This window comes from Culex pipiens, chromosome 1 (assembly GCF_016801865.2).
Source record: "Culex pipiens pallens isolate TS chromosome 1, TS_CPP_V2, whole genome shotgun sequence".
NCBI classification, from domain to species: Eukaryota; Metazoa; Arthropoda; class Insecta; order Diptera; family Culicidae; genus Culex; species Culex pipiens.
The window spans coordinates 2,716,344-2,740,827 of NC_068937.1; the positions used below are offsets into that span (position 1 = coordinate 2,716,344).

At 34.1% G+C, this 24,484-nt stretch overlaps 1 protein-coding gene across 1 annotated transcript in view; it reads right to left on the reverse strand.

Moving 5' to 3' along the window:
• Positions 1 to 24,484, reverse strand: part of LOC120415046 (uncharacterized) — a 179,197-nt gene that overhangs the window by 42,681 nt on the left and 112,032 nt on the right. The window contains exons 8-9 of the mRNA XM_039576420.2: positions 15,739 to 15,989; positions 3,204 to 3,688 (exon numbers count right to left, since the gene is read on the reverse strand). Of these exons, the coding sequence (XP_039432354.1) occupies positions 3,474 to 3,688; positions 15,739 to 15,989 (466 nt within the window). The 3' untranslated portion in view covers positions 3,204 to 3,473. The remainder of the gene's footprint in view (positions 1 to 3,203; positions 3,689 to 15,738; positions 15,990 to 24,484) is intronic.

Consider the following 24,484-nt stretch of genomic DNA (forward strand, 5'->3'; position numbering starts at 1 on the left):
GCCACAAAAACGAATGCCCTCGAGATTTTTTTTTTGCGTTTTTTCACTTTTTTCCAAGTAAATGTAAACAAACAAACGTTTGTGTCTTCGCTCGCCGTTGGCGATCGGTAATGGAAAGCGAAGTGTTTCCGGAAAAAATGAGCGAAAATAAATTCAGATTTTTTTACATTTTTTTTCCTCATCTTGGCCGGAAATGGAAACCCATTAGCGCCCATGTTTGGTCAATAACGGTAATGTATTCCTCCGCCAAAAAATGGGCGGGGGGGGAGGGGAGAAAGGACCTCGTAAACATCCGGTCACTAAATTTAGCTGCTGCCATCATCGTCGTTGGCGTCGTCGTCGTCGTTTATTGGTAATTACTGGAAGCATTTCCATTTCAGCTTCCAGCGAGGCATGGCCAACTATGATAGCGTTCACCAGTTAAGGGGAAGTTCACATTCCAGCTAGTTTTGTTTAAGTTGGCGCAAAGTTGCCAGTAACGGTTGCCATCCTCTCGCTTGTTGTTTGTAAAGTGTGGCGAATTTTGCTTTTAAGATTCCGACTAACTTTTGATGTTTGTTTTTCTGAAGCGAATCGCACGAAAGTCGTGGGAGCCAGCTTCGCTGGAAGATCCGGTGGCTTCTGAAACGACAAACGAAATGACGACGACTACTGCAAATAAGCTAAAAGCTTCAGCGATGTGGCAAAATGAACTGAATTAGTCCAAATTAGGTGAGATCTGCGAACTGCGGGACAATCTGAGCGAAAGAAGCTTTTTTGTTTGGATACGAGTTGAATGCTATTTACATTGACATTTCCGAACAAATCCAGTTCCAACTCCAATTTCTGTTGAAATTTACAGTTTTGAACATTATTTTAAGAAACTGTAAAAGAGGTAATATTCAACCAACCAAATTTTCAACTCTTGATTTTTTTTACTTTGCAGGTATATAAATTTAAATGTTCAATGGTATGGGATAAAACTCTCTGTGTTCAGATCTTTCATAAAAAGACCTTCCTGTATTTTAATTATCCAGCAATGTTTGTCATACTGGTTATGTCTGTAACATAACCACTTTCATTTTTCTTTAATTTTAAAGTTTTTTAAATTAATTATTTGCTAAAATATCTTCAGAATTCACACATTCTAGACAAAATATTTGACCACCGTTATTTTTTTATGGTTTTCAGAATTTTATTTTGTTAATTTTATTTTGTTATTTTTTTTGTAATTTTAGTAATTTTAGTAATTTTTGTAATTTTAGTAATTTTAGTAATTTAAGTAATTTTAGTAATTTTAGTAATTTTAGTAATTTTAGTAATTTTAGTAATTTTAGTAATTTTAGTAATTTTAGTAATTTTAGTTATTTTAGTAATTTTAGTAATTTTAGTAATTTTAGTAATTTTAGTAATTTTAGTAATTTTAGTAATTTTAGTAATTTTAGTAATTTTAGTAATTTTAGTAATTTTAGTAATTTTAGTAATTTTAGTAATTTTAGTAATTTTAGTAATTTTAGTAATTTTAGTAATTTTAGTAATTTTAGTAATTTTAGTAATTTTAGTAATTTTAGTAATTTTAGTAATTTTAGTAATTTTAGTAATTTTAGTAATTTTAGTAATTTTAGTAATTTTAGTAATTTTAGTAATTTTAGTAATTTTAGTAATTTTAGTAATTTTAGTAATTTTAGTAATTTTAGTAATTTTAGTAATTTTAGTAATTTTAGTAATTTTAGTAATTTTAGTAATTTTAGTAATTTTAGTAATTTTAGTAATTTTAGTAATTTTAGTAATTTTAGTAATTTTAGTAATTTTAGTAATTTTAGTAATTTTAGTAATTTTAGTAATTTTAGTAATTTTAGTAATTTTAGTAATTTTATTAATTTAAATTATTTTAGTAATTTAAATTATTTTAGTAATTTTAGTATTATTAGTAATTTTAGTATTTTTTATAAATTTTGTAATTTTAGTATTTTTTGTAATTTTAGTAATTTTAGTAATTTGAGTAATTTGAGTAATTTTTGTAAATTTTTTAAATTTTTTGTAATTTTTGTATTTTTTGTAATTTTTGTAATTTTTGTAATTTTTGTAATTTTTGTAATTTTTGTAATTTTTGTAATTTTTGTATTTTTTGTAATTTTTGTAATTTTTGTAATTTTTGTAATTTTTGTCATTTTTGTAATTTTTGTCATTTTTGTAATTTTTGTCATTTTTGTCATTTTTGTCATTTTTGTCATTTTTCTATTTTTGTATTGTAGTATTTTTGTATTTTTGTAGTTTTGTATTCTTTTATGCTATGGCACAAGTTGGTCAGAATTCATTTGGCAGTATTGCCAATTTTTAGATTTTTTTTTTTTGAAAAACGTTCAAAAGGTTTTGTTGAAAATTTGACTGTTTTGAAGCTTAATTGTTCCTTAAAATATTTTTTCGAAAAGGTCAGAAATTAAGACAAGAGATTTTACCAATGGTTACTGAATTACAGCCTCTAAAAAAAAAACTAACTTACCGAAATGTTGATGTCATAATTCCACTGAATCCGTTGATTTTTTTTTATCACAAAGCAGCAAAATTTTCGTGTTTTTAGAATGTACTTGAATTTCACACAAACACCAATTAAAATTTCGCGCGGTTTTTTTACTTGTATAAAATATTGAATTTTTTCCGCAAAATCGTTTTTACTAAAATTAACTCAATGTTTTGTAGTTTTAAATATGGGTGACCCATTAGAGCAATCGCCGTTCGACTTGACAATGCTAAATGTTTTATCATACAAGATACTAACAAATTCACAAATTTATGTATTTTTCAAGCATTTCAATATTTTGATATGCCATAGCGATTTCAAGGGTTAAAGTTTTTCTTCAAAAACTTGATATAAAAGTTAAAATTTGCAGTTGTTCGATACAGCATTCGAAAGATCGCAAGAAAAGCTTTCAAACGAAGGTAAAAGCGAATCATTTAGTTCAATTATCGATTTGCTATGATTTTTTGAACATTGGCCGAAATTTGCAAAATTGTAAAAAATTTACAGATGAGCATTTATATGCAGTGTTGTCAGTTATTTTTTGTCGCAACAAACAGTCACAGTTTCTGAAATAATTTGATTGAATTTTTCACAATGCCAGGGGAAATATTCTTAGCGTGTACTGCTTTGACGTTTGAAACAGTTTTTGCAGGGTTGCTAGAATTGCAGTTTTCTAAAACAATTGAACAAAATTTTCACTTACCTCGTCGCCTTGTGCTTCAGGGTCGCGCCTTCCCCGCCCAGTACCCCGCCTACTGTGTTGTCGCCGCCCGGAAATACCGCGCGTTTAGCTGCACCATTTTGTGGAGAGACAAAAAAAACAAAAAAACACCACGCGAAAAACATCAATTTTCCCACTTTTTTCTAAAACACTAGAATTAGCTCTGTTTCTCTCTCTCTCTCTCTTAATCGTAGTAGGCGTAGGCGGGGCACCCTGGAGGAAGCGCGCCGAGGGGCGTGTGCCGCTGCCAAATTACGACAGTGACGTCACGAGGAACCAGCCGGCCGCCGACCGGCGCTGGTACAGCAACAGCAGCAGCACGATCCCGCACTGCACTGCGAGCAGGTTCCGGCAGATGCCGGACGCCGGCGCCTGGAAGTTGGACGTCTGCACGGCGTCCGATTTGGCGTGCGCCAGCGAACCCGTCGACGGTTCCGGCGACGTCAGGTCGTTCTGCTCGATGTCGACTGAGGGGGGAGAGAAAGAGATAAATTTGATTAAATTTTTGAAGGTTGATGAACAAATTCCACGATTTAAAGCCAGAATAATTGGCCGTAATTAGTCACGTAGCAGGCCATGGTTTGGCGGCTTTTTTTGTTGTTGTTTTTCTCCAGTGGAAAATAATTGAAATTTCGACATGGTTTTGACGAGTTCGCATGGGAACGAAAAATTGGGCCCACTTCATCAATATTCTCCCCAGAGGGCTCTGTTGTAGTAATCGAAAAAAAGCATATTTTTTTTGTTTTTAAAATTGTGGCAAAACTGGGCCGAACCGAAGGAGGCTGGGGGAAAGTGCCGATGATTAACGGTTTTGTTGAATTTTTGTATGCGCCGCGAACATTTGGCTTCGTCTCAGTTGGCTTGGAGTTGGCCAGGCAGGGTTGCCAGATTGGTGAAAATTGTAAAGCAACACAAAAACAAGCTTTCCAGAAAATTTCTTCAACTTTGATTTTTTTTTCAATTTGGCAATTTTGAAAATTTTGAAAATTTAGAAAATTTTGAAAATTTTGAAAATTTTGAAAATTTTGACAATTGTGACAATTTTGACAATTTTGACAATTTTGAAAATTTTGAAAATTTTGGCAATTTTGACAATTTTGACAATTTTGACAATTTTGACAATTTTGACAATTTTGACAATTTTGACAATTTTGACAATTTTGACAATTTTGACAATTTTGACAATTTTGACAATTTTGACAATTTTGATAATTTTGACAATTTTGATAATTTTGACAATTTTGACAATTTTGACAATTTTGACAATTTTGAAAATTTTGTCAATTTGTTCAATTTGTTCAATTTGTTCAATTTTGACAATTTTGACAATTTTGACAATTTTGACAATTTTGACAATTTTGACAATTTTGACAATTTTGACAATTTTGACAATTTTGACAATTTTGACAATTTTGACAATTTTGACAATTTTGACAATTTTGACAATATTGACAATTTTGACAATTTTGACAATTTTGACAATTTTGACAATTTTGACAATTTTGACAATTTTGACAATTTTGACAATTTTGACAATTTTGACAATTTTGACAATTTTGACAATTTTGACAATTTTGACAATTTTGACAATTTTGACAATTTTGACAATTTTGACAATTTTGACAATTTTGACAATTTTGACAATTTTGACAATTTTGACAATTTTGACAATTTTGACAATTTTGACAATTTTGTCAATTTTGTCAATTTTGTCAAATTTGTCAATTTTGTCAATTTTGTCAATTTTGTCAATTTGTTCAATTTGTTCAATTTGTTCAATTTTGACAATTTTGACAATTTTGACAATTTTGACAATTTTGACAATTTTGACAATTTTGACAATTTTGACAATTTTGACAATTTTGACAATTTTGACAATTTTGACAATTTTGACAATTTTGACAATTTTGACAATTTTGACAATTTTGACAATTTTGACAATTTTGACAATTTTAACAATTTTGACAATTTTGACAATTTTGACAATTTTGACAATTTTGACAATTTTGACAATTTTGATAATTTTGACAATTTTGACAATTTTGACAATTTTGTCAATTTGTTCAATTTGTTCAATTTGTTCAATTTTGACAATTTTGACAATTTTGACAATTTTGACAATTTTGACAATTTTGTCAATTATGACAATTTTGTCAATTTGTTCAATTTTGACAATTTTGACAATTTTGACAATTTTGACAATTTTGACAATTTTGACAATTTTGACAATTTTGACAATTTTGACAATTTTGACAATTTTGACAATTTTGACAATTTTGACAATTTTGACAATTTTGACAATTTTGACAATTTTGACAATTTTGACAATTTTGACAATTTTGACAATTTTGACAATTTTGACAATTTTGACAATTTTGACAATTTTGACAATTTTGACAATTTTGACAATTTTGACAATTTTGAAAATTTTGACAATTTTGACAATTTTGACAATTTTGACAATATTGACAATTTTGACAATTTTGACAATTTTGACAATTTTGACAATTTTGACAATTTGGCAATTTTGAAAATTTTGACAAAATTGACAAAAAAATTTCCGTGTAAAGCTTTCAAAAAGTCTGGCAACACTGCACACAGAGTATTTCCAATGTAAATGAGGCGCGGAAATTGAAGTGTGGTTGAGCAATACTGAACAGTTGTTTGTTTTTCCCCGCCCTGAAGCTGTTTTGTTTGCTCTGGTTAGAGCAACAAGCGGCAGCAAGTGTCAAAATAATCGATGACGGGTGATGAATAAACAATAAGCCAAACAACGGTGGAGAAAAAAAGCGGCAATTCATTATTTATAAATTTGGCTGCACGTCACAGAGCCGTCACCGCCCTAACGATCTCGGCAAGCGCCGTTGCCCGCAAAAGTTTGACAGCTCTCGGAATCGACGGAAAAAAGAAGCGACAAACAAAGTCGTTTAATCAAGTTTGCGCTGACATTTTGAGCGTTCAATTCGCTGCAATTTGCAACACACGGAACAAAGCAACCCCCCACTCGGAAAATAATCTGGTAAATTTGAGTGTCTGGCGCAGGCGGACGTTTGTCGTGCAGTTCAGACACACTTGGCACACTTATTCTAGCCATGTTTTGCGTAACGCCAGACGAATCTGGCGAAAATCGGGCAAAATTTCAACCAGCTGTCTGGCAACAAAATCAACCGGTTCAATCGGTTGAACCGTGCCCGACCGGTTTGTGTCATATTCGCCAGAAATCATGGCAGAATTCTGGGGCAAATCTGGGGGAAATTCTGCCAGATGGCTGGCGCAAGCCCCCAGACGAACGCCAGAAATGCGTCCGCCATTTCCGACCGGGCCGCGAAGGTCAAGCGGGTTTTAATTTTCAATGACAGCTCGAGAGCAGCACAGAAAAAAAACAAAGATGGCGCTGCAACATCTCGTTTTACAGCTAATAGCAATTAGCAGTCCGTTTCTTCTCGGAGACCGGAACCGTTTTTCTTGTCATTAGAAAACTTTTCCATCTCGATGCTCTCTATTCATCGAGGCTACAGAATTACAGCAAACTTCAGCACTCCCTCGCTGGGCAAGAGAGAATATCTCATCAACCATTCTGTCAGTTCTTTTTGCAAACACGTTTCCATAATGAGCGGGACTTCACAGTGCTGTCACTTGCATTGCCACATTCCCCTTGGGACTGCTGTGCTGCGATGAGCGCTTTGTCTCCGGGAGGTCATTCCGATACCGGGATGGTCTGGCCAGTCCGACAGAACCGACTTTTATGTGACACATTTTCCACATTCCATTGCATGCTTTGGGGAGGGACGAGAGGGCAAGTTGTTGCGTTTTTCTCGGGAATTTTGAAGTGTGGAGGAGAAGGAGGGGGTCGTATTCCAGGTGCATGCTTCCGGTCCGGTCATGGCTTGCTGGGATAGTTTGTTGCCAGGATTGGATTGTGTGTGCTTGTGTTGCATTTAATGGTTCGCTAGTGACGGGAATTGCTTTTTATTGTTTACAAGAAGAAATCACTTGAATGGATTGTTTTTTATCTTCTCATTTAACAAACCGATTACGATTTTGGTTGTCAACATTGACATTTTAACAAACTAAAAATTTTAACAAAAAAAAAAATTGAGTTTTGAGAATTTTCTTTTTATTAAATAAATAAAAACAATTTTTTTTTTGTTTTTAACTGAACAAAACAAACTAGGGGAAGATTTGAAAATTTGGCAACCCTGCCTAAAAAGCAGTTGCTCTCATATTTGGCATATTTATAGCTCAGAAGGCTCTGCTTCAAGTTTTCAAACAATTTGTATCGAACGACCACATCAAAACCAAATAAAAAGCTTCAAAATCGATGAAATTAGATATTTCTAATCTGTATAAAAAAAACCGTCAAGCACTGTTGATTTAATTTTTTTTTATTGACAAAGGATCACTAATCGATGACAACGTTTGGAATAAGCTTAGAAATTGTGTGATTTTTCCAACAAAGTTTGTTTTGTTTTATCCGAAAAACCATCAAAAGTATTTTTTTTTGCATCGATTCCAAATTTTCCAACAAAACTTGATAAATTATTTGTTAAAAAAAATTCAGATAGAGCATTAAAAAATATATTATTACTAATATTTTATCTACAAAGGATTAACATCATCTATTTTCTCAGTTTAACAAATGAGAAGTAAATATGATGATCTGGCAACCCTGTCTTGAATTGAGTTGCTTAGACCTTCGACGATTTGAAGCTCAGTAGGCTTTGCTCGAGAGGAATACAAAACTTCTTCAGAAATTCAAATTGAATACTGATTACACCTTCAACAACATTTTTTTTTGTTTTTCAAAACGAAGTAATTTAATTTAGTAGTAATAAGTCATTTTAGATAATAAATTGATTAAAATTGTTTTTTTCATTTGGCGATGGACCATCCATAAACCACGTGGACACCTTAGGGGGGGGGGGGGAATTGTATGGAAATTGTCCACGAGGGAGGAGGAGAGATTTCAAACAACTTCCCACGTGGTTTATGGATGGTCCCTAGAGCGAAAAAACATGATTTCCATTTTTCTACAAAAAAAAGTTGAAAAAAATTGTTTTGCCAAAAAAATATGAAAAACCATGAAAAATCTTTAAAGCAGTTTGGTTTGTTGAATTTATCCAACAAATCATTGAAAATCAAATCATTTTGATTATTTTGGAATTTTGAAAATCAGCGAAAATTACAGTTTTAGGCCAAAGAAATCTATAAATCATCAAGTTTGGACGATTCATTGGAAAACTGAATTATAAAAATTGGCAATGAAGCGAAAAAAAACGATGACAATGGAATTTTTCAAAGGATTACTCCAAATCGACGATAATTTTTTATAACATTTAGAGCCAATATTTTTCTTTAAAAATGTGTTTTTTGAATATCATTGCAAAAATTATAATTTTTTGAATTTAATTTTCTTGTCATTCCCAAATGACCTTTCATCGCCAAGAGTATCCAAAACTGAAAAGTACTTTTCAACTTCCATTTGAATGCTGAAAAGTTCAACTTTCTAGCAATTGTATCAAAAAGTAATACATTTCGAAACATTTTTTTAGTTTTTGACATTTATCTTGACGCCAAATAATTCAAATAAATTCAATAAAACTTAATTTTTGATGGATAAAAATTATAAATAGAACTGATAATTACAACAAATTGCATAAACTACTTTTTCATACATTTTTGGTTAAAGCATAAAAAATTTCAAAAAAATAAGCGGCAAATGTGAAAAAATATTTTTATTTGTTTTAATTTCTTTTGAATTGATATAACTATTTTTTCTTTACGAGTTATTCAAACTTTGCTGTCCAGAAGAGAATTACATATATCGATAGCAAGCAATCTGTCGAGTTTAGAAATTGATTTAAGTTTACCAGAAGTTGTGTCAAAACTAGCGTCCCGTTTCACCTTAATGTAAAGAAATAAAATAATGATTGCTCTAGATACTAATTTAATAAATTGAATTAAAAATTTATAGGTGTAAAATTAAGATGAATGCTCAAAAAAGTTTGAATTTTTATTTGAAAACTAATCATCATATATTTTTTTAATACTGAATATATTCAATATTTAAATTATTTGTTGCTACACTGTTAAAAAAGTAAACATAAGAAAATGCAATGGAATAAGAATCATTTAAGTATAAGCAGTAATAATTATTATAATTAAATAGTTTAGACATTTTTTTGCTGGCAAAAGTGGCAACACTGTTGACCAAAATTAAACAACAGGCATCGAATTAATTTTATTTGAATGGAAAATATCGAAAGTGCGAAAATTGAGATGTTGCATTAAAAAAGTCGAAGGTTATAAAAATATATGACTGGCAACATTGTCGAATAAATTTGTTTACACGGTTTTGCAGAAATAGAATTATTTGAAAGCGAAATATTCAAAGGTGAGAAATTTAGTTGAAGCTTAAAAAATATTTGATTTAATAATTGCAGAATTAATTAACTGGAAACATTGTTTAATAAAACTGTTTTTTTAATAGGAATAATTTAGGGTGATAAATAAGGTGATGCTCGTGAAACTCAAGGTAAAAAAAGTAATTTTATTCACAAATTTCACAGATTTCTTACTGGCAACACTGTTGATTTTTTTTAAGTGCTTTGAAGATTTTTTTTTTAAATTCAAGTTGATTAATTTTTAAAATGCTGTAGCTATCGAAAAAGAAGTTTTCAGTTTCAAATACAAAATTTTGCATTGTCATGGCAAAAAACTGATAAATTTGAATTGATTTGAGTTTTGAAATTAAAGTAAGTGAATTTTGTACAAGGTTTTATGAGCATTTCTACCGAAAATTTTGATAAGTACTGAAGTAAAATTGATAAAAATGCTATACTGAAAGCGGATTATTTTTTATGAAAACGATTTCCTCTCTAATATAGTTTATACTTCACAGTTCAAAAAATTCTCAAAAATACAAGAAAAGTGAGAACGAATACATTAAAAATATAAGAAAGTCTTTATTTTCTTGTTAAGGCCAGTTCTTGAAAAACATACTAGATTTCTGGGAACAGTGCCAAAGAGATAATGCTTTAAATAAAAATTATCAAATGACCAACATAAATATCACAAACCCACATTTTGTATCAATTTCAAAACCCCCCACTTTTCAGCCGCACATTGTTGCTCGCTTCAACAGGCCCCCCAAATTGTACGCTTCACTTCATCCAAGCACCCATTGACTGGCCATAACAACAAAAAATCAGCGCTCCAAAATCAGAATCTTGATTTTTTTCATAGCATGCTGGCATGGCATGCTGCGATTGTAAAGCTCACTCACGAGAAATGAAAAAGAGAAAGAGAGAAAAAAAAACCATCGCAACAGATAAAAATCTTACATTTTCCTGCCATCATCATTATGATCGTTATTGTGGCCATCATTTTCATTCCCCCTCCCCTCTGGGGGGGAGGGGGGGGGATCTCTGTCCCTTTTGTCACGCCGGGAACAATCCGGTTAGCAAATGTTGTGTTCCCTATTTTCTCGAGAGTTACTGCGATGTGGCCATTCTGTGGCGTGGCAGCGCGGCGCAGCTGGCAACCCTGCCAGCGCTTGCTTTCGTGCCCAGAAAAGCACTCATTTTTCCAAAGAAATTTTTCTTTTATTTCAAATGGAGGTCCCCCCTCGCAGCCTGCTGCGTTTTCTTCCCCTTTTTTTGTTTCATATTTTCCGCTCATTGCATCATCATCTCGGGGAAGAACCCCTTTTCCCACTCATCCCAGCTTTTCCCACGACACGCGGCACCACTCACGCAGTGAATCATAAAATATATTTTCTCTTCTTCCTTTTATGTCCCGTTTCACCCCGAGTTTCCCCTCCCAAACGGTCGCAAAGTCGTGCAATAATAAAAAAATGTTGTAGTTTTTCCCCCACTCACAGCCTACTCCGACTGTATATGTTTTAATAATTTTCTTTTATTCCGTTTTCGCCACACTTCAGTGGACAAAACCATTTTTCTCCCGGTTGCCTTTTGTGATGCAAAAATATAAAAAAAGTAAAAAAAAAGAACTTGGGCGGAAAGGGAAAAGAGTTGTTGCGGGGGGGTCGCGCAGCAAGCCTTGGAAAAGTGCTGGAATTTCCACTTTCGCATGATGAAAAGGCGTTCGCCGCGTGGGTTGCTTTGGGTTTTGGAGTGTTTTTTTTAAGCTTAGTAGGCTATGGGTTAAGCTTTAAGGGCAACTCTAGTGGAGGTTGTTGCTGAAAGATCACAATTTTTAAGAGAATCTCTAAACCAATATTAAAAAGTGCAGTTTTCAGGGACCAGATTGGCTCAGAGAACGATGGCATGACTTGAGATCGTCATAACTTTCAATTTCACGAAGTTTGATATGCAACATGACGTTTGGCCACCGGGAACCGGTTCCGAAGTGACCAAATTTGGTCAAATCACGATGGCATGACTTCAGTTGGTCATATCTTTTAATTTCATGAAGTTTGATATGCATCATGATAGGGTTTCTTCCATATTTCGGAAGTGTCCCCTAATGGCCACCGGGAACCGGTTCCAAAGTGACCAGTTTGTGTCAAAAGTCAACGGCATTATTTCAAATTGTCATATCTTTTGATTTTATGATGTTTGATATGCAACATGATGAGGTTTCTTCAAAGTTGAGCTTTTTTGGGCTATCCAAAAACCGGTTCCAGGTTGACCGGAACTAGTCAAATAACCTTCAAAATGGTTCCGGCATTGTGGTTTTGTGTCTTCAGCGACTTTGGCGTAGAAATTTAAAAAAAGTATAAGTTAAATGGCATCGTAGATACCTACGTAAAAGTTAAAGTTGTAGTTTCAAAAAGCTTTTCTCGGTTATAGCAGATTCCCGATGGCCACGGCCGTTTGTTAAAAAAAAAACATTTTGTAACTAATAAATTTTTCAGAATTTTTAGTCAAAATGAATCTAATAAGTTTAAAGTTTTGAATCTGGTACATTTCATCGAAAAACGTTTCGCCTAATGGACAGAAATTATTTTTTGTTGAGAAACCAATCCATTTAAAAAAAAACTGATCATGTTGAAAAAAATACAAAAAAATTTAGAATATTATGCTGTATTTTAAATATTATAACATTTCAAGTGGTTTTAAATTTCAAAACGGTCGAAAAGAACCACTTTACCAAGATTGTTGACGAAAATTAACCATTATAAATGTTCGATAACGCTAATTTTATCAAGGATTACTCATTTAAAATAACATTTTAAAATGTTTTTTTTTTAATATTTTCTATAAAGTAGCATGATTAATAGTACTTTTTTTTCGCAAAAAAAACTTTTTTTAATTCTAATTTTTTTATTTGGGTAATTCTCCGCCAACTCACACAGCAGTTGCCCCGACCCCTCTTCGATTTGCGTGAAACTTTGTCCTAAGGGGTAACTTTTGTCCCTGATCACGAATCCGAGGTCCGTTTTTTGATATCTCGTGACGGAGGGGCGGTACGACCCCTTCCATTTTTGAACATGCGAAAAAAGAGGTGTTTTTCAATAATTTGCAGTCTGAAACGGTGATGAGATAGAAATTTGGTGCCAAAGGGACTTTTATGTAAAATTAGACGCCCAATTTGATGGCGTACTCAGAAATCCAAAAAAACATGTCATTTTATGGGAAATTTAATGTTCTTTTCGAATCAACATTGACCCAGAAGGGTCATTTTTTCATTTAGAACAAAATTTTTCATTTTAAAATTTCGCGTTTTTTCTAACTTTGCAGGGTTATTTTTTAGAGTGTAACAATGTTCTACAAAGTTGTAGAACAGACAATTACAAAAAAATGGTATATAGACATAAGGGGTTTGCTTATAAACATCACGAGTTATCGCGATTTTACGAAAAAAAAAGTTCAATGTCAATGTAGATTCGAAAAGTACATTAAATTTCCCATAAAATGACATGTTCCAAATTTTTTTACAGTCGAGTAACGGAAAATGGGAGAATTTTTAAAACTTTTTTAGTGTTTTTTTCGATGAAAAATACGTTTTTTCGGAACTCTGAGTACGCCATCAAATTGGGCGTCTAATTTTACATAAAAGTCCAAATTTTTACATAAAAGTCCAAATTTCTATCTCATCACCGTTTCAGGCTGCAAATTATTGAAAAACACCTCTTTTTTCGCATGTTCAAAAATGGAAGGGGTCGTACCGCCCCTCCGTCACGAGATATCAAAAAACGGACCTCGGATTCGTGATTACGACAAAGTTTCACGCAAATCGAAGAGGGGTCGGGGCAACTTTTCCCGATTTCGTGTGAGTTGGTAGAGAATTACCCATTTGCAATATGGACCAATCGACGGACAATTTTGAATGAATTTTCACTGTTTTTTTAAATGTTAGTGTAAAATACTTTACCGTATTTTGTTTTAAAATACCCAATTTTTTTTATAATTTACATTAAAGGTACCAAAATTATGTAAATTTTATCAGAACTTTTAGAATAAAAAAATACTTTGACAAAATACAACGAAGCGAAATTTGGGTGGATTGTCACTTTATTACAATTTTTAAAATATACAGTATTATTTGGTATTTAAAACTCAAAATTGCAACACAGTCCAGACTCGATTATTCGACGGCAAGGGAAAACATTCACTTCGGATATTGAATCACAAAAATTATATTTCTTGCTATTCCGTCGTGAAACTAGGGATATGTCCCTATTTTGGACCTAGCAGCTAGAACCTATTTTGGACCTAATTCCATGAATAGAGTTAATTAAGGTTTTTAAAGTAGGATTTCACTGAATTTATTGAATTGAAAGTAGCTTATCCCTTCCAAAAATGTTAACATTTCTGATAATTTTAGCCGCGTTGGATCAGTTTTTGATGCTACTTTGCCGTCAGTTTAAGGCAGTCAAGAAAAAAGTGTATAACAAGGTGTTGCCAGTTTTGCTTATGATTTTTTTTTTCTATATTCTATATAAATGTTTTTACTTAATTATTCGAATTATATGTTTTGACTGTAATTATTTAAAATAAAACTAAGCATTAAAAAGCAAATAATAAACAGAAACAATGAAAATATGATTTTTGAAAAAAATATTTTTTCAAATGTATTGTTTTATCATAATTATTTGAGCAATTTTCTAAGGCTTCGGTCACTCGTTTTTTTGTGTTTTTTAATCCGTCTGAAACTTTTTTGGTGCCTTCGGTATGCCCAAAGAAGCCATTTTGCATCATAAGTTTGTCCATATAATTGTCCATACAAATTTGGCAGCTATCCATTCAAAAATGATGTATGAAAATTCAAAAATATTTATCTTTTGAAGGAATTTTTTGATCGATTTGGTGTCTTCGGCAAAGTTGGATAAGGACTACACTGAAAAAAAATTATAAGCGGAAACAATTTTTTTTTTAGATTTTCAATTCCACTTTTTGTCACTAAAACTTGATTTGCATAAAAACACTATTTTTATTTTCTTTTTCATTTTCTGATATGTTTTAGAGGACATCAAATGCCAACTTTTCAGAAATTTCCAAAATGTGCCAAAAAATCTTTGACCGAGTTATGAATTTTTGAATCAATACTGATTTTTTCAGAAAATCGAAATATTGGTCGCACAAATTTTTCAACTTCGTTTTTCGATGTAAAATCGAATTTGCAATCAAAAAGGACTTTACTGAAATTTTGATAAAGTGCATCGTTTTCAAGTTATAGTAATTTTTATGTAACTTTTTTGAAAATAGTCGCAGTCATTCATATTTTAAAATTAGTGTCCATGCCTGCCCACTTTTGAAAAAATATTTTTGAATAGCTGACAAAATTCTCTATATTTTGCTTTTAGAGCTATGTTGATACGACCCTTAGTTGCTGAGATATTGCTACGCAAAGTTTAAAAAACAGGAAAAATGATGATTTCTAAGTCTCACCTAAACAACCCATTATTTTCTAATGTCGATATCTCAGCATCTAATGGTCCGATTTTCAATGTTAAAATATGAAACATTCGTGCAATTTTCCGCTCTTTTCAAAAACGATTTGTTTTTTTTTAATCAAGACTTATGTTTCAAAAGAGCGTAATATTAAATGTTTGGCCCTTTTGAAATGTTAGTCCTGATTTCGATTTGGTAGACAATTGCTCTTAATTTCTGTAATAAATATTTTCTAATTTATATTCGTGGATAGGCCCTTTGGTTTATCAAAGCCAGTTTTTTCAAGTATGCGTGTTGACGCCGCACGCCGCAATTCGAGTTGTCAAAATTCCAACCAATCAGAGTGTGGGTCGAAAATAGGTACAGCGATGTCTACAAAATACAATCAATAAGTTCAAAAGGCAACCAAAAAATTGTTTTACTTGAAATGCTTAGAACTTTTTAAATTTGAACATAAATAAAGGGCATTTCCACCGGAGGTTGTTATTAGAGGACTCAAATTTAGCATATTTAAAAAAGTCTTAAACAAGATTTGCTTTAAATTTATAACTTTTAAAGGCTAGTAAAGCTCTCTTTTCAACTTTGAAGAACATTAAGGGCATTTCCACCGGTAGTTATTATCGCGAGACCAACAAATTTCAAAAATCAAAAATACTCACGCTTAATCAGCGACGTCTTGTAGTCGGCGTACTCGGCACCCGGCTCCACGTGGGCCGGAATCGTCGCCAGGCAGGTGATCTCTATCCGGCCCAGGTTGTTCGTGAGCGCCTCCGTGATCCGGATCGACAGCTGGCTGTAGCTGGCCGACACCCGGTGCACCTTCCGGGGCTCCATCGGGCCACCGCCAGTGTTGCCAGTTCCGCTCGTTGCGTCGTTCACGTGCCGTCGGAATTTGTGCTCGTACGAGTTGCTGTCCAGAGAGAGAGAGTGAGAGAAGAAGGGGGTTAAAATTCGATTATGTTGGAGAGCGGTGAAACTTTAAGCAGACTTTTAATCGAATTAGGTCAATCAGGGAACGGTGCGGAACGAGAGCGATTGCTTTCGAATCTTGCGCTCGCAAGAAAGGTTAGGTAAATATTTCATCAGCTGTTCCACGCAGCTGATTTTATCTGGAAATTGGGGAAAAATAAGGTAGGCGACGGACGTGGAAAGACGTAAACAAAGCAACCCCACTGACAGCTGACAGTGCTGCCATCGCCACGTCAAACTAATCAACTTTCAGCGCAAATTTGCACTGCATCCCATCAAATTTGATTAAAAATGCAAGCCAAATCTCCCCCTCATTTCAAAGATTACCACTTTTGATCAACGTGGAAAGACGGGCGAAACTTTGTTTCGTGCGCCAACCGCACTCTACGTCAATAGTTTCAACTAGAATAATCCTCTTGCAGATTTTTCTTCAAGCTCGAAAACCAAAATCATAACCTCAAACCGAAAACCCAGCAGGCGAAACCAGTGCAGGAAGACCTGAGAGGGGGTGGGTTTACTTAAAATATTACATTCCACATCGAGGTTGCCCCCGGGTTTGGTCGTCGGCCTGCTTGGATAGTGCTGCTGCTGCAGCTGGGCAGGGTTGCCAGGGACTTCGTCATTCAAGTGGTTTTTCGCCTGACTGCCGACAATTTGAGTGCAGCGTCGGTTCGACATCAGCAATTTTGTTCCGGATGCAGAGAGGGTTAGCGAAGACTGGCAGCACTGCTGTCAGCTTTGACGTCTGTCAAATTTGGGTTGTTTGTTTTGAAATGAAATAAAAATTAAAAACAAAGAAATTCTACAAACAAACCTCCCGCCATCTAGAATACTACTCTATGATCTGGATCGTAGCAAGCCAGTTAATGGGTTTTTGCAAAAGTGCGGAACATGAAAAGGATGCTGTGGCTCCTACTGGCTCAGCTGAGGATCTATTTGGAGAGAAAACACACACACAGGAAGGCGGACTGATAATAATAATAATACCCACTCAGGAAGAGAGGAAGTTTGAGCTTCTGGCAAAAGGGGGGAGGGGTTAAGGAGGAGGGGGCAAAATATTTTGCTCCATTACCAGCTATTATCCTGTCTAAGCTTGGTGAATTTAATTACACCGGACTAAATTGCCGCAATTTTGAGGGGTGTTTTGGAGATCTATTGTTGGATTTAGTATTTTAAAACACTATAAATTTAACTGTCGGAATGATTTGATCGTAGCAGGCATTTTCAAATATCTTGAATAACAGTGGAAATTCGAGCACTTTTGACACTTCCTGTACAGTGCTGCCAAAGCGCAGGCATGCCCACGTTGCAACGTTGCGAATTTGATTTCGAGTAGAATACTCTAGGATAGCGATCAAAACTGCTCGAATCAACAATGCTATTTGAATCAGTTTGTTTTTTTGTGACTTTAATCAATCAATTTCGATAAAATTTTATTCTAACAGTTTTGACACTGCATTGAAATAATGATAGATATATTTTCGAATGATTTATGCTGATAAAGTGTCAATTCGGTTCTTTTGACAGTTTCTTTCCAGTGCTGCCAAAAAGGCTTTAGACGTTACACACTCTACATCGAGAATGTTTCTGGTGAGAAACTGTCATTATACTCGACCAGTGTTGCCAATGCTGCCAAAATCTTGAAAATCGCGACTTTTGAATCAAACAAAACTTTCATTTCAAAAATAGAAATATGAGTGTGAATTAATTATTTCAAATTCAGAACTGTTTTTATGTACATTGAAAATTCGAGCAGTTTTGATAGCTCACAAAGTTGTTCAAAACGTTTGCAAAGTTTCAGAGACAAATTTAGTGGAGAATCTCAAGAACGGTGAAACACAAAAATATTTAACCGGTATAAATATTTTGTTTTATTTCAGCAGTTTTGACATTTAATTTAAATCCAGATTAAAGAATTTTCGTATGTTTATGCTGAATTGGTCTAATTTAAACCTCTTTTGGCGATTTCTCTTCAGTGCTGTTAAAAAAGGCTTTTGCAGTTTTAAAGTTCCGAAATCGAAGATAATGGAGCATTTCCATTCGAACAGTTTTTGTTTTTTTCTACAATGTATTTCCTATGGAGCGAACTGTCAAAAACTGCTCGTGCTCCATTCTGTTGGAAAATCTTGAATGAACTCGAATTGAAAAAATCATAATTTTCATAAAATGTTTTCAATTTTCATATTTTTAATAATTTAAATAAAAAACAAAATTTACAATTAACTCTCTAAAATTCTGAACAGGTACCCAAAACTTCATAATTTCGAGCAGTTTTGGCGAAACGATTGCATGATTTCGGAGACGAAATCGAGAGGGTATGCTCAAAAAGGACGGAACACAAAATAAATAATTAATCTGAGTTAAAATTAAAAATTCCATTCGAGCTGTTTTGAGCTTTTTAATTTAAATTTTGATTTTTTTCATAAACTGCGTAAATTCGAGCAGTTTTGACAACGCTCCAAAAGTTTGTCGATACGTTTTTTTTTTCAACGATGAAATCGAGTAGAAATTAAAATGTAACAAAATTCAACATAAATTGCAATTAATGAAAATAAGAAATGGTGAAATAATAAAGAGTGTGATTTCGAGCAGTTTTCTAGGAGTATTTTCAATGACGGTTATCTAGAGATATTTCTCACAAATTTAAAATTGCATAATTTAAATACAAGATTAATACAAAATAAATTCTAAAAAAATACTGGTTCAAAAAACTGGGCTAATTCGAGCAGTTTTGACAGATCTTAAATAGTTTTGAAGAAGTCGTTTAATTTGTCAAGAATTCAAATATAATAAAATTTAAAAATATATTGACTTTAAACGAAAAAAGTGCAATTATGAATGTGATTTTGAGCAGTTTTCAAAGTATTCAAAGACCCTAATCTACTCAAATTTCTCACGAATTCAAAATTGAATGAATTCAAAGCAAAACAAATTCAAAAAATAACTGCTTCAAAGAACAATGTGAATTCGGGCAGTTTTGACAGCTTTGCACAGGTTTTGAAGTAGTTTACCATGTTTGGAAAGCGAAATCGAAACAAATTTGAACGCAACACTGGCATTCGAGCAGTTTGTAGCCTTGATAATATAAAATTTACTAATTTTAAGGATTAAAACATTGTGGAAAACTGCTCGAACGCAGGTGTTCTATAAACAATCGAGTAGTTGTGACAGCTCGCAAAGAGTGTTGCCAAAGACGCTAGCAAATTTAATGGAAATTTCCAATTCGAGTGGTAGAAAAGACATAAGAAATACATCATAGAAAAATGCAAAAACTGCTCGAATGCTGATGCTGATTTCAAATTAAGTTTTGGAATAATCTATACCAGTTTGGATACGAGCAGTTTTGACAGACTTCCAACTGGAGCACTTCCATTCAAGCAGTTTTTGCTTTTTTTCTACAATAAATTCATTATGGGTGAACTGTCATTTCTTCCACTCGATTCCAGTACTTCATTGTTGCCAAAGGTACAAGCAAATTTATTAGAATCATAACGGATTCAATAGAGCAGTAGAGTAGTTTTTAACAGTTCGCTCCATAAGAAATACATTGTAGAAAAAAGCAAAAACTGCTCGAATGGAAATGCTCCATTGGTAAAATGACAGTTCTCCTACTCGACCGCTCGAATAAAAAGTCTCCACTGTCCACAAATTTGAAAACTAATAAAACACCGGCATTCCAACAGATTTTGATTGATCTCAACTTGTTAAACAGATTGAATTTGAAATTTTTCAAAGGGTAAAATCGGATAGGATTTATAACGGATTTAATATTGATTAAATTGAAGAGAAAACAAATACTCAAAAAACGACCTTGCTTGAAATTCCGGTTTAAATATGTGCGTCAGAAGTTCCAACAAATCAAGATAGATTGATTTCAAGACCAGAAGTCGAGCAGTTTTAGCTTTACTCTTCAATTGATTGAATACAAAGCGTACCAAAAATGTTTTTTTTTGTATGGACGATTGTCCACGAGGAAGGGGGAGGAGGGGTTGGAAATTTAAAAAAAAGTGTACACGTGGTTTAGGGACGGCCCTCACTCAGTGGAACACTTCCATTCCAGTTTATGCTTTTTCTACAGTGTTTATATTATGGCAGTAAATACTGTCTTTTCGACCACTCGAATCCGGTGTTTTTTCAGTGTGTAAATTCGATAAGTTTTAAACTTTTCAAAAAGTTTCTACAAAAATTAATTTAAAATTTTCAAAAAAAAACCTGTTCGTATGTGAGAAATTGAACATTTTCGACAGTTTTTAAATGGTTCTACTAATGAACTTAAAATGATTCAGATTTGATTGTTTTTTAAATCAAATAAAATCGAGCACTTCTGACAGCTCTCCTCAAAAATCTAGTGGGATTTCCCGCGAATTCAATTACCCTCAACTTTCCAACCCCATTCCAGCTCATTTATTTCCCGGAAAGTGCCCCCAAAAAGACAACAACCAAAAGGATGCCCACACTTCCTTACAGCGCGAACCATTTTCCACGCTCAACGGGGGCAAATTCCCATCGCTCTACTAAAAAACACTAAAAGAAGGCCCATTTTTCACCGTTAGCTCAACTGCCAGAGCGATAAGCGTTCTATTATTTTCTGTTTGCCGCGCCATTGTTGTTGTTGTTGCGCAATCAAGCATACGCCCTTTTTTGGACGCTCTCGAACAAAATGGCGCAATAAAACTTGCCCAAACAACTTTCGATCCACACATACGCGAATTTCGCAATAAATTTTCCACCAAATTACGTGTTGATCAAGTCGCTTGCGTGCCACGGCGCACTTCACCTTAAGAAGACGAAGAAGACAGAAATGTGGAAAAGAAGGAGGGAAGGGTGGTGTGGTGCCTTAAAGGGAAAGATGGCCGCCATCAAAATGTCGTGCAATTTTTTTGTTTGGTCCAAGGAGGCGGAGAAAGAGACACTATTTTTGTCTGGCTGTGTGAGTTTGTGTTTGTGTATTCTCGAGGGAGGTAATCCGAAACGTCAAAGTTGTTTTGCAAACTTTGGTTGCCAGAAAAATCTATATTTTAGTGGAGTGGAGTTGAGAAAAAATGGCGTGAATGAATTTAGTTTTAGGAGCGGCGACGTGATCTAGGGTAAAACGTCAACATTTGACTCAAGTTGAAAAGAAATCAAAGCCTGCTTCGATGCGACCAAAAGAGCAACACTAACCTCAAATTTTTTTGTCACTGGCGATAGTTGGGTTGTTTGTGTCGACTTTATGCAGAAAAGATCGGGTTGCCAAAACGTGGAAAAATAGGCCAAAAAGTGAGAGAAAAGAATCAATTTATTGCTCACGGTTTGGCCCCCTCTTCCCTCCCTTCGGGAATGTTTGAGGTTAGGGAATGCACTCCGGGATGGCAAAGTTTTTCGTGAACCAAAAAAAGCAGCGCCATTTTGAGCTGGGCTTAAGAGACTTTGGAGATAAATGGCCTTTAGGGTGGAGCTTGGAATGTCGGGAAGTTCTGGTCATAAATAACATATTAAAATCAGATTTGGGACGATTTAAGGACTGCTATTTTTCATCAACTTTGCAAATCAAGCTTATACAAGGGCTCATTACAATTAACTGTAACATGCACCGAGGGAAAACAAGGACAATTTCCAACTGCATGCTTGACAACCTCAAATTACATCAACAATAACTTTTAATAAGGTCAAAACCAAGTTTTCCAAAACAATTCGCCCAACAACACAACCAGTGCCATTTTGAAATGTCACTCCCCAAAACACAACATTTCCCCTCAGGAGGCTCATTCATTCCATGTTTCAGCAGCAGGTGGCCTCTTCACCACCCTCTCACAGCCTACTCTTCCACTGTTGTGTGTGGCCTGTCACCGAACCACAACAACAACGGTCGGTCGATGCGCTCTGGATGTGTCATTTGGCAATAAATAATACGGAAATGTAATGCCATCCTATGCCTCTCTGCCCCGAGAAATGCATTCGTCTGCGTTTGACGACGACGGAGTAGGCCATGCCTGTCCGGTGGAAGTCGAGTTTATCTGCGTCTCCAAGGCGAATGATTGATACTTATTGTTGTTATCTTCACACGCAGAGGGGCGACATTGTGAAAACCAGAACGCCGGGCTTTCTCTGGAAGTGATGTTTGAATGTTTGGACAGGAGGTCTTGGGTAAACAGTACGGTGCTGAGCTCATGTGGGGGATGCAACTCTCGGAAGATTAGTTCTTCCAGGTTTGATAGTATTTTCGTTCGGCCTAGGATTGTGCAAGAATCTTCAGCAGTCTCGTAACGGCTTTGTTTGTTAAAGGTTAGTAATTAACCTGGAAAGCAAACGTTGTCTTAGTTGGTAGTTTGTTGCACTGATTGCAGACCATTTAATCCACTTCATCGCATGGAATGAACCTACCAATAATTCAAATAAATTGTTGAGTTTATGCATTCATGTTCAGAACCAACTTTAACTTTAAGTCTTATCTATTGTAACGTCATGATTCGAATTCCCGGACGCTTCGAAGCCTGGACACTTCATCTTTTTTTTTTATCAATTATTTGAATATAAGTTCGCATAATAATTGTCAAAACTGTGTTAGTTGATAAACTCTAACATCAACTTTCATTTCAAATTAGTTTTGGCGCTGTAGTCAATGTCAATTGAAACATTTCACTGAAATATTTCATAAGCGTCTGAAGCACCAGGAAGGCAAAGCAGAAATATATGCAGCAATTCCCCACGAAAACAGCATGATTCGAAAAAAAAGTTCTCCGATCGGGCTCAAAATTTTTCTGGGGGATCCTTGGCTGAAATAATTAGACCCGTATTTTTTTGTTTGGCCATTAGGGTGACCTACGCCGTGTTAGGGTGTTTCGAAAAATGGCAATTTTCGTCGATTTTCGCAAAAACTACTTTTTTCAAAAAATCATATCTCCGCGCCATTTCATCCGATTTTAGCTGTCCTAGACGCAAAAGAAAGGTTTTAGTTTGGCTATTTGGGAAAAATAGTAAGAAGTTTTAAAAATCTAGCTTAACATTTGAAAAGGTCTTATGAAAACTTAAAATGCTGTTTTGAAGGTCTCGGGACCAAAGAGCCTATGTCTGAAAATATTTTTATCGGATTCCTCAGAAAATTTCACATTACATATTAAAAAATGGTGAAATTATGTTTTCGATACTTTAAGATACGATTTTTTGAAAATAAAAACTGGGGTTTTCGACGCGCCACGCGCAAAAATGGGAAAATGACAAAAACGGGAAAAAATCAACTTTTTTCACTAAAACTGCGATAACTTTAAAATTTCAGCGATGGCCTATACATGTTAAAATACCAATTTTTTGTAATTAAAAGACGCAACTTTTGGTACCATAACATCTATAGGTCATCGCTGAAATTTTAAAATTATCGCTGTTTTAGTGAAAAAAGTCGATTTTATCCCGTTTTCGTCATTTTCCCATTTTTGCGCGTGGCGCGTCGAAAAATCCAGTTTTTATTTTCAAAAAATCGTATCTCAGAGTATCGAAAACATAACTTCACAATTTTTCGATATGTTATGTGAAATTTTCCGAGAAATTCGATAAACATATTTTCAGACATAGGCTCTTTGGTCCCGAGACCTTCAAAATAGCATTTTAAGTTTTCATACGACCTTTTCAAATGTTAAGCTAGATTTTTGAAACTTCTTACTATTTTTCCCAAATAGCCCAACTAATCACCTTTCTTTTGCGTCTAAGACAGCTAAAATCGGATGAAATGGCGCGGAAATATGACTTTTTAAAAAAAGTAGTTTTTGCGAAAATCGACGAAAATTGCCATTTTGCGAACCACCCTAACACGGCGTAGGTCACTCTAATGGCCAAACAAAAAAAATACGGGTCTAATTTTTTCGGCCAAGGATCCTCCAGAAAAAAATTGAGCTCGATCGGAGAACTTTTTTTTCAAATCATGCTGTTTTCGGGGGGAATTGCTGTATGGTTTTGATTTCCTTAAATTGTAGCAATTTTTTATACAAAATATTGATTGTTTTGATGTTAACAGCTTATTTAAGACCTAAAAAATAACATTCGCTAAAATTTCAGTCCAAATTTGTGCGATTCATAAGTGTCCGGAATTCGAATCAGCTTTTTTCAGTGTCCGGAATTCGAAGCACAACAAGTCATTTTAATTTCAAAATTCTGATGAAAAATGGTTAGAAAAGACATATTTTGCATGCATTTTTCTTAAAATTGTCTGTTTATACTACATCATGCTGAAATTTCTTCATTTCTTCATGACTTTTCCTTTTTATCATTATTTTTTAAATGAAGCCTAGCATTTTAAAATGTCCAAAAATGAGTTTCTTTATTTGTTCTAAAACGGCCTAATTAAAAAAATATTTTTATCGAATAGTACAGAATTTTTCACAAAAAATTAATTGAAAAAAAAAACAATTTGGATGATTTCTCTTGAATTTTTATCGCAGACCTTAAGGGATTTGGCCTATATGG